Source organism: Aquarana catesbeiana, linkage group LG12, assembly GCF_042186555.1.
Source record: "Aquarana catesbeiana isolate 2022-GZ linkage group LG12, ASM4218655v1, whole genome shotgun sequence".
Taxonomy (NCBI): domain Eukaryota; kingdom Metazoa; phylum Chordata; class Amphibia; order Anura; family Ranidae; genus Aquarana; species Aquarana catesbeiana.
The window spans coordinates 204140721-204153045 of NC_133335.1; the positions used below are offsets into that span (position 1 = coordinate 204140721).

At 45.2% G+C, this 12325-nt stretch overlaps 1 protein-coding gene across 1 annotated transcript in view; it reads right to left on the reverse strand.

Annotated features, from left to right (window-relative positions):
* LOC141113441 (bactericidal permeability-increasing protein-like) overlaps positions 1-12325 on the reverse strand; it is a 67261-nt gene that overhangs the window by 20028 nt on the left and 34908 nt on the right. Inside the window, exons 7-8 of the mRNA XM_073606534.1 lie at positions 10146-10237; positions 3181-3357 (exon numbers count right to left, since the gene is read on the reverse strand). Of these exons, the coding sequence (XP_073462635.1) occupies positions 3181-3357; positions 10146-10237 (269 nt within the window). The remainder of the gene's footprint in view (positions 1-3180; positions 3358-10145; positions 10238-12325) is intronic.

Here is a 12325-nt window from a genome sequence, read left to right on the forward strand (position 1 = left end):
AGGCTAACTACATTGTTGCGAGTACAGAAATACAGCGGGTAAAATAAGCATTGAACACGTCACCATTTTTTTAGGTAAACATATTTCTAAAGGTGGTATTGACATGAAATTTTCACCAAATGTCAATAACAACCCATGTAATCCATACAAAGAAACTAACATAAATACATTGAGAAATTAACTTATGTGTAACAAAATGGAATGACACAGGGAAAAAGTATTGAACATGCCAACTGAAATGTATTTAATTGAAATGTATTTAATACTTGGTACAAAATCTTTTGTTGGTAATGACAGCTTCAAGATGCCTCCAATATGTAGAAACTAGTCGCATGTGTTGCTCAGGTGTGATTTTGGCCCATTCTTCCACACAAACAGTCTTCAAATCTTAAAGGTTCCGTGGGCCTCTTCTATGAACTCTGATCTTTTGTTCTTTCCATAGAATTTCTTTGGGATTCAAGTCAGGCGATTGACTAGGCCATTCTAGCAGCTTTATTTTCTTTCTTTGAATCCAATTGAGAGTTTCCTTGGCTTTGTGTTTGGGATCATTGTCTTGCTGAAATGTCCACCTTTGTTTTATTTTCATCATCCTGGTAGATGGCAGCAGATTTTTGTTAAGAATGACTTGGTATATTTTTCCACTCAACCTTTCCGTCAATGATATGAAGTTTGTCAGTACCGTATGCTGAAAAACAGGGGGTGTTTTTGGGGTGATGTGCGATTTGACCTCCAAATGTGGTGTGTATTATGCATCCAAAGAGTTCAATTTTGGTCTCATCTGTCCAGACTATATTCTCCCAGTATTTCACAGGCTTGTTTAAATGTTGTGCAGCAAACTTTAAAAGGAGCTTCATCTTTTCTTCAGCAATGGAGTCTTGTGTGGTGAGCGTGCATACAGGCCATGGCGGTTGAGTGCAATACATATTGATTTCTTTGAAATAATTGTACCTGCTAATTCCAGGTCTTTTCTGAAGCTCTCCTTGGCTCTTGAAGAACTCTTCTGATAAATCTTTTCACTCCTCTGTCAGAAATCTTGCGAGGAGCACCTGGTCGTCGCTGGTTTATGGTGAAATGATGTTCTTTCCACTTCCGGAATATGGCCCCAACAGTGCTCACTGGAACATTCAGAAGTTTAGAAATCCTTCTGTAACCAATAGCATCAGTAGGTTTTGCAACAATAAGGTTGCAGGGGTCTTGAGAGAGCTCTTTGCTTTTACCCATCATAAGATGTTTCTTGTGTGACACCTTGGTAATGAGACACCTTTTTATAGGCCATCAGTTAAGACTGAACAAGCTGATATTAATTTGCACTGACAAGGGGCAGGATTGCTGTCTAATTACTGATAGATTTCAGCTGGTGTCTTGGCTTTCCATGCTTTTTTTTACCTCCCTTTCTTGATGTGTTCAATACTTTTCCCCGGTGTCATTCCATTTTATTACACATAACTTAATTTCTGAAGGTATTTGTTTTGGTTCTTTGTATGTATGGATTGCATGTGTTGTTACTGACATGTGGTGAAAATTTCATGTCAATAGCACATTTAAAAATATATTTACCTTGAAAAATAGTGACGTGTTCAATACTTATTTTACCCGCTGTATATCTTTTGAACCTAATAAAAATCATGTTTCTTTGTAACTTTCCTGAGTACTGAAGTGAAATTTTCGGTTTAGATTCACCTTCATTTCTGTATTTTTGCAGAATGACCCAGCATCTCGTTGTTATAAAGGTATAAAATGTTGTATTTAAAGTGTTACTAAACCCAGGAGACGGCATTCACTATATCTGGTCTCCCTAAGTACTCAGAACATGGAATTGCCATTATTTTAGTAAATATAAACTGCTAAATACCTTTTCTCATCAGCAGTTAGAGCAGTCTTGTAAACTTTAAACTTTCAAACTTTTAAACTTTTCCTTGATTTAAAAAAAATGCTTGTATGATATTTTTGGTGGGGCAGTGAGTGACAAAGATCCAATCTTTTTTTTAGTGAAGGAATGTATGGATAAAGCGCCATACCTCTGTCCAAAATAACGACTTTATTTCCATAAAAGATCAGGCAAAGATTATATTAAAGGCCAGTGCATTTCATGGCCAAAAGCTTGCCCATTCATCACACATCAAATGTTTTCTGTATTTCAGAAGTAGCTTTTAGGCAGTGTTGGGACCCGTTTGGTTTGCAGCTGCTGGCCTAGTCTCTAGACCAGCCTTTCTCAACCCTTTTCTCATGGAGGAACCCTGAAAAAAAACATTCAGGTCTCAGGGAACCCCTACCAGTAATTACTATATCAGCAGCTCAGGGTACATTATTGTGCTGGTCAGTGGGATGAATGCTCTTTAAATTGGTGGTCAGTGGGAAGAATGTTCACCTTACAAATGGCTAAAAAGATTATTGGTGTCAGCGGTTACATATCTGAGAGGCATAAATTGCTCAAGGAAACCCAAGCAACCTTTGGAGGAACCCTAGGGTATCACTGAATCCTGGATGAGAAAGATTGATGTAGACACCCTACTGAAATACAATTCTTATGCCGCGTACACACGATCAGAATTTCCGTCAGAAAAAACTTGGATGGTTTTTCCGACAGAGTTCCGCTCAAGCTTGCCTTGCATACACACGGTCACACAAAAGTTCTCTGAACTTTCGACCGTCACGAACGCGGTGACGTACAACACGACAACGAGCTGAGAAACTGAATTTCAATGCTTCCGAGCATGCGTCAAATTGTTTCCGAGCATGACTGATTTTTTTGCGTGTCCGAATTGCATACAGACAAACGCATTTTCGGATAGGAACTTTTCCCGACCGAAAAATAGAGAACATGCTCTCAATCTTTTGCTGGCTGGAATTCCGCCAGCAAAAGACCACAGTCACATTTTCCGACAAAAAGCTCTCATCAGAGTTTTGCTGGCGGCATTTGCGATCGTGTGTACATGACATTAGACCCATTAGAAGGGAATGTGAAAAGTCCTAGGACCCGAGTGCCATTACTCCATTCCACAAGTTATTCTTTAGCCAGTGCCACAGCTGGACCTTACCAGGACACCAAACCCAGTAACAGTCACTCCTACAGCTACCTCATTGTCTTACCGCTCCCCATAGCACCCTGTACATTACAGAAACCACCACACCTCATATACTGTATACTATCCAGAACACCTAGTTTAGTCTTTAGCATACCTTGTCATCAGTGACATTAAAGACGAGTTTCCCAGCTGAATGGTAGACAAAACCAGCGGTGTTAAACAAGTAATCGGAGACTCCGAAGTAAATCATGAGGTTGTGGTCAGCGGGTAAGGACAGCGATGGTGGTGAGAAAGGAGGAGGAGTACGATGGGACAGTTCAAAAAATTCTCCCTGTGGAAAACACAATAAATGAACATCATTACAGAGTCATGTCATGTTGTGTACAGTACATTTATGAATGCAGATACTAACATGTGACTACTTTGTGAGTTACAGAAGTTGTCAGAGGGTTTTCCTTAGTGTATGGAATAGAGGAAATGGGCACCTAAACATAAATACGCTGCTGCAGCCCACCAGAGAAAATACCCCTACTCCAGTTTTCTGTCCATCAAACTTCTCTGCCCATCTCCAAGACTATCTGCGTGGCATCAGAGACACCTGGGCCAACGATACTGCATGTTTACTTACTGTGTGGTTGCTTAAAGTGGAATTTCTTACAAAAGGTGATTCTCTCCCACCCAATTGCAGGTATTGTGGGGGGTGGGGGCAGTGGCGTCTCCAGCTTTCATATTTAGGGGAGGCACATGGGGGGACAGGGACAAAAGTAGGGGGGCAACTATAAAATGCAATATATATATATATATATATATATATATATATATATACTGGGGCCCTTTACTACGATCCCACAGCGGCCCTTTCACATGTTCTGCAGTGAGCTCCCTTCCTACTGTATTGGGGCCCCCCCAGGGTGACAGGAAACAAGAGATATATGTCACCAGGGTACCAAGAAAATATAAGGGTCCAAAGCAGTGGGAGAACTATCAGGGTTGCAAAGGTTGTCTTGCCACCGGGCCCTGGTGTTCTGCCACTGTAGGGTTCCCCAGCCTCCTCTTGCTGTCCTGCCCCTGCTATTGACAGCGCTGGTCTGGCATCTCTGGGAATTTACAGGCTGGTTCTCCTGTCCTATGGGAGAAATCAGTCTGTTTTCTCAGTAACTGAGAGTCCTGGTGGAATCCTTCCTGCAGCTCGCTCTTCTCCCTGCCAATGAGGATGCAGGGGAAGGAGCAGATTGGGCGGCTGTGGTTGTGTGAGCGCTCACATTATGCAGTGTCAGCGAGTAGAGAGAGGGGGAGGAATCCCCCGCAGGAGCTGACTGAGGATGCTCTCCCTCTTAGACATTGCCTTTTTGTAAAAAGAAAAAAAAAAAAAAAAAAAATTTTTTTTTTTAATTGGGGGGGGGGGGGGGGGGGACGGACACATGGTGGGGCACAGCATAATGTTGGGGGGGGGGGGTCAGGGCCCCCTCTGCCCCCCCTAGTGACGCCATTGGGTGGTGGCGATGCATTGAGTACCAATTTGCCAGTATCACACCCACAGCCTCCTTGGATACACCACAAGTCCCAGGAGGGAGCAGAACCAGTCTCCCTGCATCACGCAATCTTGTGCATGAGCAGTGGGAAGTCTGCTGTGGTCAATCAGGAACTTATAGCTGGCTCCCAAATCCAAAATGGCGACACTGGGTATCTGCGCTATTAAGAAGAATCAGCTGTTGTAAGACAGCGCTGGAATCTATGGACTGAATCTAAGTACCTGATTCTTAAAAGTCAGCAGCTGCAGTACTTTTTTTTGTTATAAACGTGAAGTTCCTCTTTAAACACCAAAAAACTGTTACCTAATTCCGAGTCATGCTCTGTGCATAAAAATGCAAGCATGAAAGTAGCAGTCTGGGTTAGTGGTCAAAAAATAAAAAAAACGAGCACATGACGGAATCCTATAAAAAGCTCTGGCACTTCCTGGTAATGTCCAAGCTTGCCCCTCCCATCCTGCCGTATGTACATCCCCGTTGGCCAGTAAGGAGGCCCATTAAAGGACGGGGGCAAACAAGCTTTTGACATTACCAGAAAGTGTGGGAGCTTTTGCCAAATGAGAATGGGTGGGATATTCTGGTCTGGCAGAGGGGTCTGCAAGCTTCTTAAAGGGGTAGTAAACCTTCGTGTTTTTTCATCTTAATGCATCCTATGCTTTTAAGGTGAAGAAACACCTGTCAGTGACCAGCCACCCAGCCCCCCCGTTTTACTTACCTGAACCCTCGAAATTGACCCGATGGAGATGCGCTGTCTCTCTGCCCGGGGTTCTCGGCTCTTGATTGGATAGATTGATACCAGCGCAGCCATTGGCTGCTGTCAATCAAATCCAATGATGCGAGCGCCGGGGGGGCGGGGCTGAGTCCTGCATTTGGCCTCTATGGTGGACTCAGGAGCGCGCCCACAAGGTAACCCCCTCTGGGAAGCACTTTTCCGAGGGCGTTATTAGACGTGGGGAGGAGCCGTGAGAGCTGCCTGGGGACTCCAGAAGAGCAGGTTCGGGGCCACTCTGTGCAAAACGAGCTGAACAGTGGAGGTAAGTATGATATGTTTGTTATTTTTTTTACCTTTACAATCACTTTAAAACATAACTTTTCCCATAACAACTTAATAAAAATAGTGTCCATTAGCAAGGAATGTATATTCCACATTAATAATTATGCTGCCAAAATTAGTATGTGCTGTAAATTGCCTCCAGCATTACTGGAGGCAACCTACTTCTTCTTGCTAGAGCCTGCCACGTTGCTGAAGCCCAGAGCCCCTGAGCAGCAGTAAATCAAAGTGGAACTAAACCCATAAATTTCATAGTCTCAAACATCAGTTTAATTCCTGGAATGCTAGGATTGCTAACTGTCACATTTGCTTGTGTCCTCAACGAAACTGTCAAATGGCTGGAGTCATAACTGATCACATGTGCTTCACCATGGCAGATCAAACTGAAGCGCCTTCCTTGGCTGTAAAGGATTTAAGGGTTTAACCACTTGCCGACCGCTGCATGTACATATACGTCAGCAGAATGGCACAGCTGGGCAAATGGGCATACAGGTACGTCCCTTTGAATTTGCCGCCACGTGGACACGTACACACCGCCGGTGGCGCGCGCACGACCCTGCCGGGAGCTCCGTGAGTAGGATCGTGGGTCCCGCGGACTCGATCGCCATGGGGATACCCGTGATTGTCTCACGGAGCTGAAGAATGGGGAGATGCTAATGTAAGCAAGAATCTCCCTGTTCTACCTAGTGACACTATCACTGATCTCTGCCCCCTGTGATCGGGAGCTATGATCAGTGAAGTGTCATTCGTAGCCATGCCCCCTAACAGTTAGAATCTCTCCCCTAGGACACACTTAACCCCTCCCTAGCCCCCTAGTGATTAACCCCTTCACTGCCAGTGTCATTTTTACAGTAATCAGTGCAATTTTATAGCACCGATCGCTGTAAAAATGACAATGGTCCCAAAAATGTGTCAAAATTGTCTGATGTGTCCGCCATAATGTCGCAGTCACAATAAAAATCGCAGATCGCCGCCATTACTAGTAAAAAAAAAAAAATTATTAATAAAAATGCCATAAAACTAACCCCTATTTTGTAGACGCTATAACTTTTGCGCAAACCAATCAATACACGCTTATTGTGATTTTTTTTTACCAAAAATATGTAGAATACGTATCGCCCTAAACTGAGGAAAAAAATGTTTTTTTTTTATAGATTTTTGGGGAATATTTATTATAGCAAAAAGTAAAAAATAATGCGTTTTTTTCAAAATTGTCGCTCTATTTTTGTTTATAGCGCAAAAAATAAAACACGCAGAGGTGATCAAATACCACCAAAAGTAAGCTCTATTTGTGGTAAAAAAAGGACATCAATTTTGTTTGAGAGCAACGTCGCACGACCGCGCAACTGTCAGTTAAAGCGACGCAGAGCCGAATCGCAAAAAGTGCTCTGGTCTTTGGCCAGCAAAATGGCCCGGGGCTTAAGTGGTTAATTTTGCTTTAAGGCTGTCAGCAGATCGACCTCTACAAATTAGGCAGTACCTAAAAATGTCGAAAAATGGAGAACAACTTAGCATGTGCAGAGCAGGGTGAGATAGTGCCTTACTGGATTTTAAACAGTATAGACACCTATTTTTAATGTTTTACATAGCTATACCTGCAACAGGGGCTAGCATGAAATGATCTAGCAGGACTTAATTTTCTGACTAATGTTCCACTTTAAGATACTGGTGCCTGAATTTTATAGTTGATAACAACTTCTTTATTTTAACTTGATAAAGTCATTTCAAGCAACAAAAATATGGTGCCAGTGCTGATACTAAGGCAAATTGGGACATTTTTCATCTCAGCCAATCATACTGATTGACTGTGTAGCGCTTACCCCCGAAGGAGCGGCTGAATATTTGCTATATCCGTAATTCATGTTTACTACTCAACCCTCGCAGCCCATAGATTTAAATGTCACAGTCCTTAGTGCTTTTTCTTAATGCTTTATTCATCAACATAAACTGGGATGGGAGAAGGACTTCCTTTGAGATGCTCTTCCGTTACTTTGTCATCTTTCAATGATTCTTACAGAAAGATCTATGAACAATTGCAGATAATCAGGAGATCATTTTAAACGATCTCTTCACTCAGGGACAATGGAAGTAGATTTAATAGAGAATTACCGTATTTATCAGCGTATTTAACACGCACCCCAAGTTTAGGAGAGAATTTTAAGGAAAAAAACTTTTAAGAGGGAAGTTTAAGGAAAAAAAACTTACATTTAAATGCCCATCAATGCAGCCTCATCAGTGTTCATCTGCAGCCTTGTCAGTGTCATTGCAGCCTTTTCAGTGTCAGTGCAGCCTTGCTCCAGTGTCCATTGCAGCCTTGTCAGTGCAGCTTTGCCCCAGTGCAGCCTTGTCAGTGCAGCTTTGCCCCAGTGCAGCCTTGTCAGTGCAGCTTTGCCCCAGTGCAGCCTTGTCAGTGCAGCTTTGCCCCAGTGCAGCCTTGTCAGTGCAGCTTTGCCCCAGTGCAGCCTTGTCAGTGCAGCTTTGCCCCAGTGCAGCCTTGTCAGTGCAGCTTTGCCCCAGTGCAGCCTTGTCAGTGCAGCTTTGCCCCAGTGCAGCCTTGTCAGTGCAGCTTTGCCCCAGTGCAGCCTTGTCAGTGCAGCTTTGCCCCAGTGCAGCCTTGTCAGTGCAGCTTTGCCCCAGTGCAGCCTTGCCCCCAGTGTCCATTACATGCTTGCCTTGGACAGATCGCTGCCGACATACACAAAGCGTGTAGATTTAAATATGGCGCCGCTGAGTTCGGAGGGACTCGGTGACTGGGCGGAGCCGAGATACACATAGCTGAGTGTACTCTGCTCTTCTCGTTGCCGCTCACAGTCACGCCCAGTCCCGCCATTGGACCTGTGTTATGTCCATCATAGGGCAGGACTGGGCGTGACTGTGAGCGGCGCCGGAAAGAGCCGACAACACTCGGCTATGTGTATCTCGGCTCCGCCCAGTCACTGCGATCTCAGCGGCGCTCGCTCAGCTCCGCCGAGTCCCTCCGAACTCCGTGGCGCCATATTTAAAACTACGCGCTATGTGAATGTCGGCGGCGATCGCTCCGATAGATCACAATTAGCGGGGATCGGCGTATAACACGCACCCACGATTTTGCCCTGATTTTAATTGATAAAGAGTCACTCTGAATAACTTCATCTGGATAACTTTAAAAGGAACGATCCATATCTCTATATGTGTACTTGCAGCTTCACCGCTACCTCTTTACCACTACTTCCCACCGGCATGGTACTTCCAAATTAAGCTAAAGGAGAGCCACCTTGCACAACTCCTCCCGCTTGACTGATTGGAATCCCGGGGCAATGCTGAACTCAAAGTCACAGGCCATTACTGCCCATCTCACTGACTTGTGCACCAACAACCCTCAGACTCTGGTAGTACCCTTCCCTTGGGCTTTCACTCACGTGATCAACAGTCCATGTGCCACTCATAAATGATCAATCGCCCAGTTTCCTTCCGCTTCGTTGCTACTTCATCCGCAATGATTCTCAGTTTCTCTAACGCCGCGTACACACGGTCGGACTTTTCAGCTACAAAAGTCCGACAGCCTGTCCGACAGACTTTTGGCGGATTTTTGGCGGACTTTCAACAGACTTTCTAACGACCGGGCTTGCCTACACACGATCACACAAAAGTCCAACGGATTCGTACGTGATGACGCACACCGGACTAAAATAAGGAAGTTGATAGCCAGTAGCCAATAGCTGCCCTAGCGTCGGTTTTTGTCCGTCGGACTAGCATACAGACGAGCAGATTTCTGGGTCCAGTTACGACGTAAAGATTAGAAGCATGTTCCAAATCTAAAGTCCGTCAGATTTGTGGCTGGAAAAGTCCGCTGAAAGGCCGGGGAAGCCCACACACGATCGGATTGTCCGCCGGACTTGGTCCGTCGGCGTCCGTCGGACTTTTGTAGCCAAAAAGTCCGACCGTGTGTACGCAGCGTTACTGTTTGTGGCCCGCTCCCCTCCCCGAAGGGGCGGCCTACGACATCCACGACCACACGCTGTAAGATGTCGTCTGTTCCTCCATGAGGATTGGATCTCCACCCTTCTCGCTAGGGTGAAGCTCCGGTTGCTCCCCGGAGGGGAAACCCTCCAACTTCCCCTCCGGGAACCAGGCTGGCTCTCTCGCTCCTCAGAGCAGGACTGGACTCGAACTCTCTCGGGCACCATGTGACCCCGCTTTTATATGAGAGTCCCGGGATTACCAAGCAAATTAATGATTGGCCCAGGACCAACACATAAACTACCTGTCACTCAAATATGGAAATTAACCAAACAGGCCTGCTGCAAATAGCATCAGCCTGTCTAAATTTACCTGTCATAGAAAGCTAGCAGAAAAGTTCACCTAACTAAAAGTAGGTGCCCGCTACAACTGTGTATTTGAAGTGTGATTTACTCATATGTCAAGAAGGAATAATGTTTTTTTACAATCAGTTTTCCATTGCAGCAATCAAAACAGTTTCCCTTACATTTTAGTAAATGTGGTTTTATAACGCAGGGCAGTGAAATAATTAACTAGCACAAGGAATAGTAACAAACTCACCTTCAGTGCAACATCCACAGTTGCTGCCGTCACAGGTGGAGGGCCAGTGAGAGAATAATCAATGGCAGCTACATTGTCAATCTTTGCTGTCACTGAGAGAAAAAACATGATATAAAGAATGTTATTTGTCCAGATTGGTATTCCTTGATAACTACTAACAAGCCTATGCAAAACTGTCTTTTTCCTGCCATAAGGGATCAGATTCCATACTTCCTAATAGGCACACTCTTCGAACAGATGGGTTGGAATGCTTGTGAGTTCTTGGGCATGTAGCACCCTCTAGTGCTAAATCAGTGTAAATAGGTTTGTTAGTGTAGGTAAATTGTTAGCATGGCTGAGAGCCAGGCTGGGTTGATTCTGGGTCAGGGTGAGTGACTCAGGGAGGCTGGATGACTCATCAGGCAGCACCTCTGGTACCTCCCCCTACTTTCTGGAACCTTAGAGAAGATTCCAGAAGAATGGGTGTGAGGTTAAAGCGGACCTTCAGTAATTTTTTCAACTTTCCATCTATTAAATCTTCTGCCCTTTTTGTTTTAACTTTGGATAGTAAAACATTTTTTTTCTTCCAGTAAATACCTTATACAGCCCATTTACTGTTTGTCTGTTAAAAAGACTAGGCTTATGCCATCATGCACAGCCCTCTCTTTCACTCTCGTGAGAGTTTGCTAGGAAAGGAGGGGGGGACAGGAGAGTGGAGGAGGGATGAGTCATAGAAGAGCCAATCAGAGCTGCAGGGCTGCAGAGCTGGAGGTGTGCTTCAGATGCCCACAGTTAAAATGGCTACAGCCAGACTCAGTGGATAGAGATTTCTGCAGCATATTTGGCAAGTACAGAATCACAGTATATATAAAAAAATATGCAAAGTGGTTGGAGGGAAGCTTCAGAATGGCAAAGATGTTTTTATTACAAATTATGTGAGCAGACTGCAGTTCATCTTTAAGAGGAGCTGCCTGGAGTATTGAAGAGAGCCCCAGCTAATCACCAGCAAGTGGGCTGGCAGGGAGTGGGCACCTCTTAAATACCCTGGGTCATGCCAGCAGGAGGGGGAGTGAGTGTCGGGTGGAAGATTGGAGATAGCGTGCTAAGGAGACTGTCAGAGGCCTTTGAGGGAGCCCCCTAGTCTGGGGGGGGGGGACTTTAGGCCTGGGGCTTGGGTACTGGAGGGACCCTCTACAAAACACAGAGGACATCCTTCCTGGAGACACAGGAGCAAGGAAAGGACAGCAGGAGCAGGTCAGCACTTCCGGGAGATCTCCTGAGTGGCAGCTTGGGAGGACTGAGAGACAGCCTGGAAGGATTGAGTGATATTCCAGGATGGCTGGGAATGTCAGTCAGGGAGGACTGTGAAAAAATAGCCAGGAGGGCTAATGAAAGGGGCTGCTGCAGCCATGTGGGCTGCCAGAGCCTGAAGAGGTGGTGCTGGGACCAGTGACCGTGGGAGGAAGTTGGTGATTTGTGCTAGTGGTGTCACTCCAATCTTTCCAAGTTTAGGGGCCCACAGTCCCTGCCTTTAATGGGCCTTTGCTATTTTAAGGGTGACATCACTGAGGATCTGCAATCAAGTGAGTGAGTGCTGGAGGAAAAGGAGTGTATATACATTATATTATTAAAATTATTGGGATGCCTGCCTTTACACGCATGTGAACTTTAATGACATCCCAGTCTTAGTCCGTAGGGTTCAATATTGAGTTGCCCCACCCTTTGCAGCTATAACAGCTTCAACTCTTCTGGGAAGGCTGTCCACAAGGTTTAGGAATGTGTCTATGGGAATGTATGACCATTTTTCTAGAAGCGGATTTGTGATATCAGGCACTGAAGTTGGACGAGAAGGCCTGGTTTGCAGTCTCCGCTCCCAATGGCATCCCAAAGGGGTTCTGTCGGGTTAAGGCCAGGACTCAAAGCAACGTCCATAAAGACATGGATAAGCGAGTTTGGGGTGGAGGAACTTAACTGGCCTGCACAGAGTCCTGACCTCAACTCGATAGAACACCTTTGGGGTGAATTAGAGCGGAGCATGCGATCCAGGTCTTCTCGTCCACATCAGTACCTGACCTCACAAGTGCACTTCTGGAAGAATGGTCCGTAGACAAACTCCTAAACATTGTGGACAACCTTCCAAGAAGAGTTAAAGCTGTTATAGCTGCAAAGGGTGGGCCAACTTAATACTGAACCCTACGGAC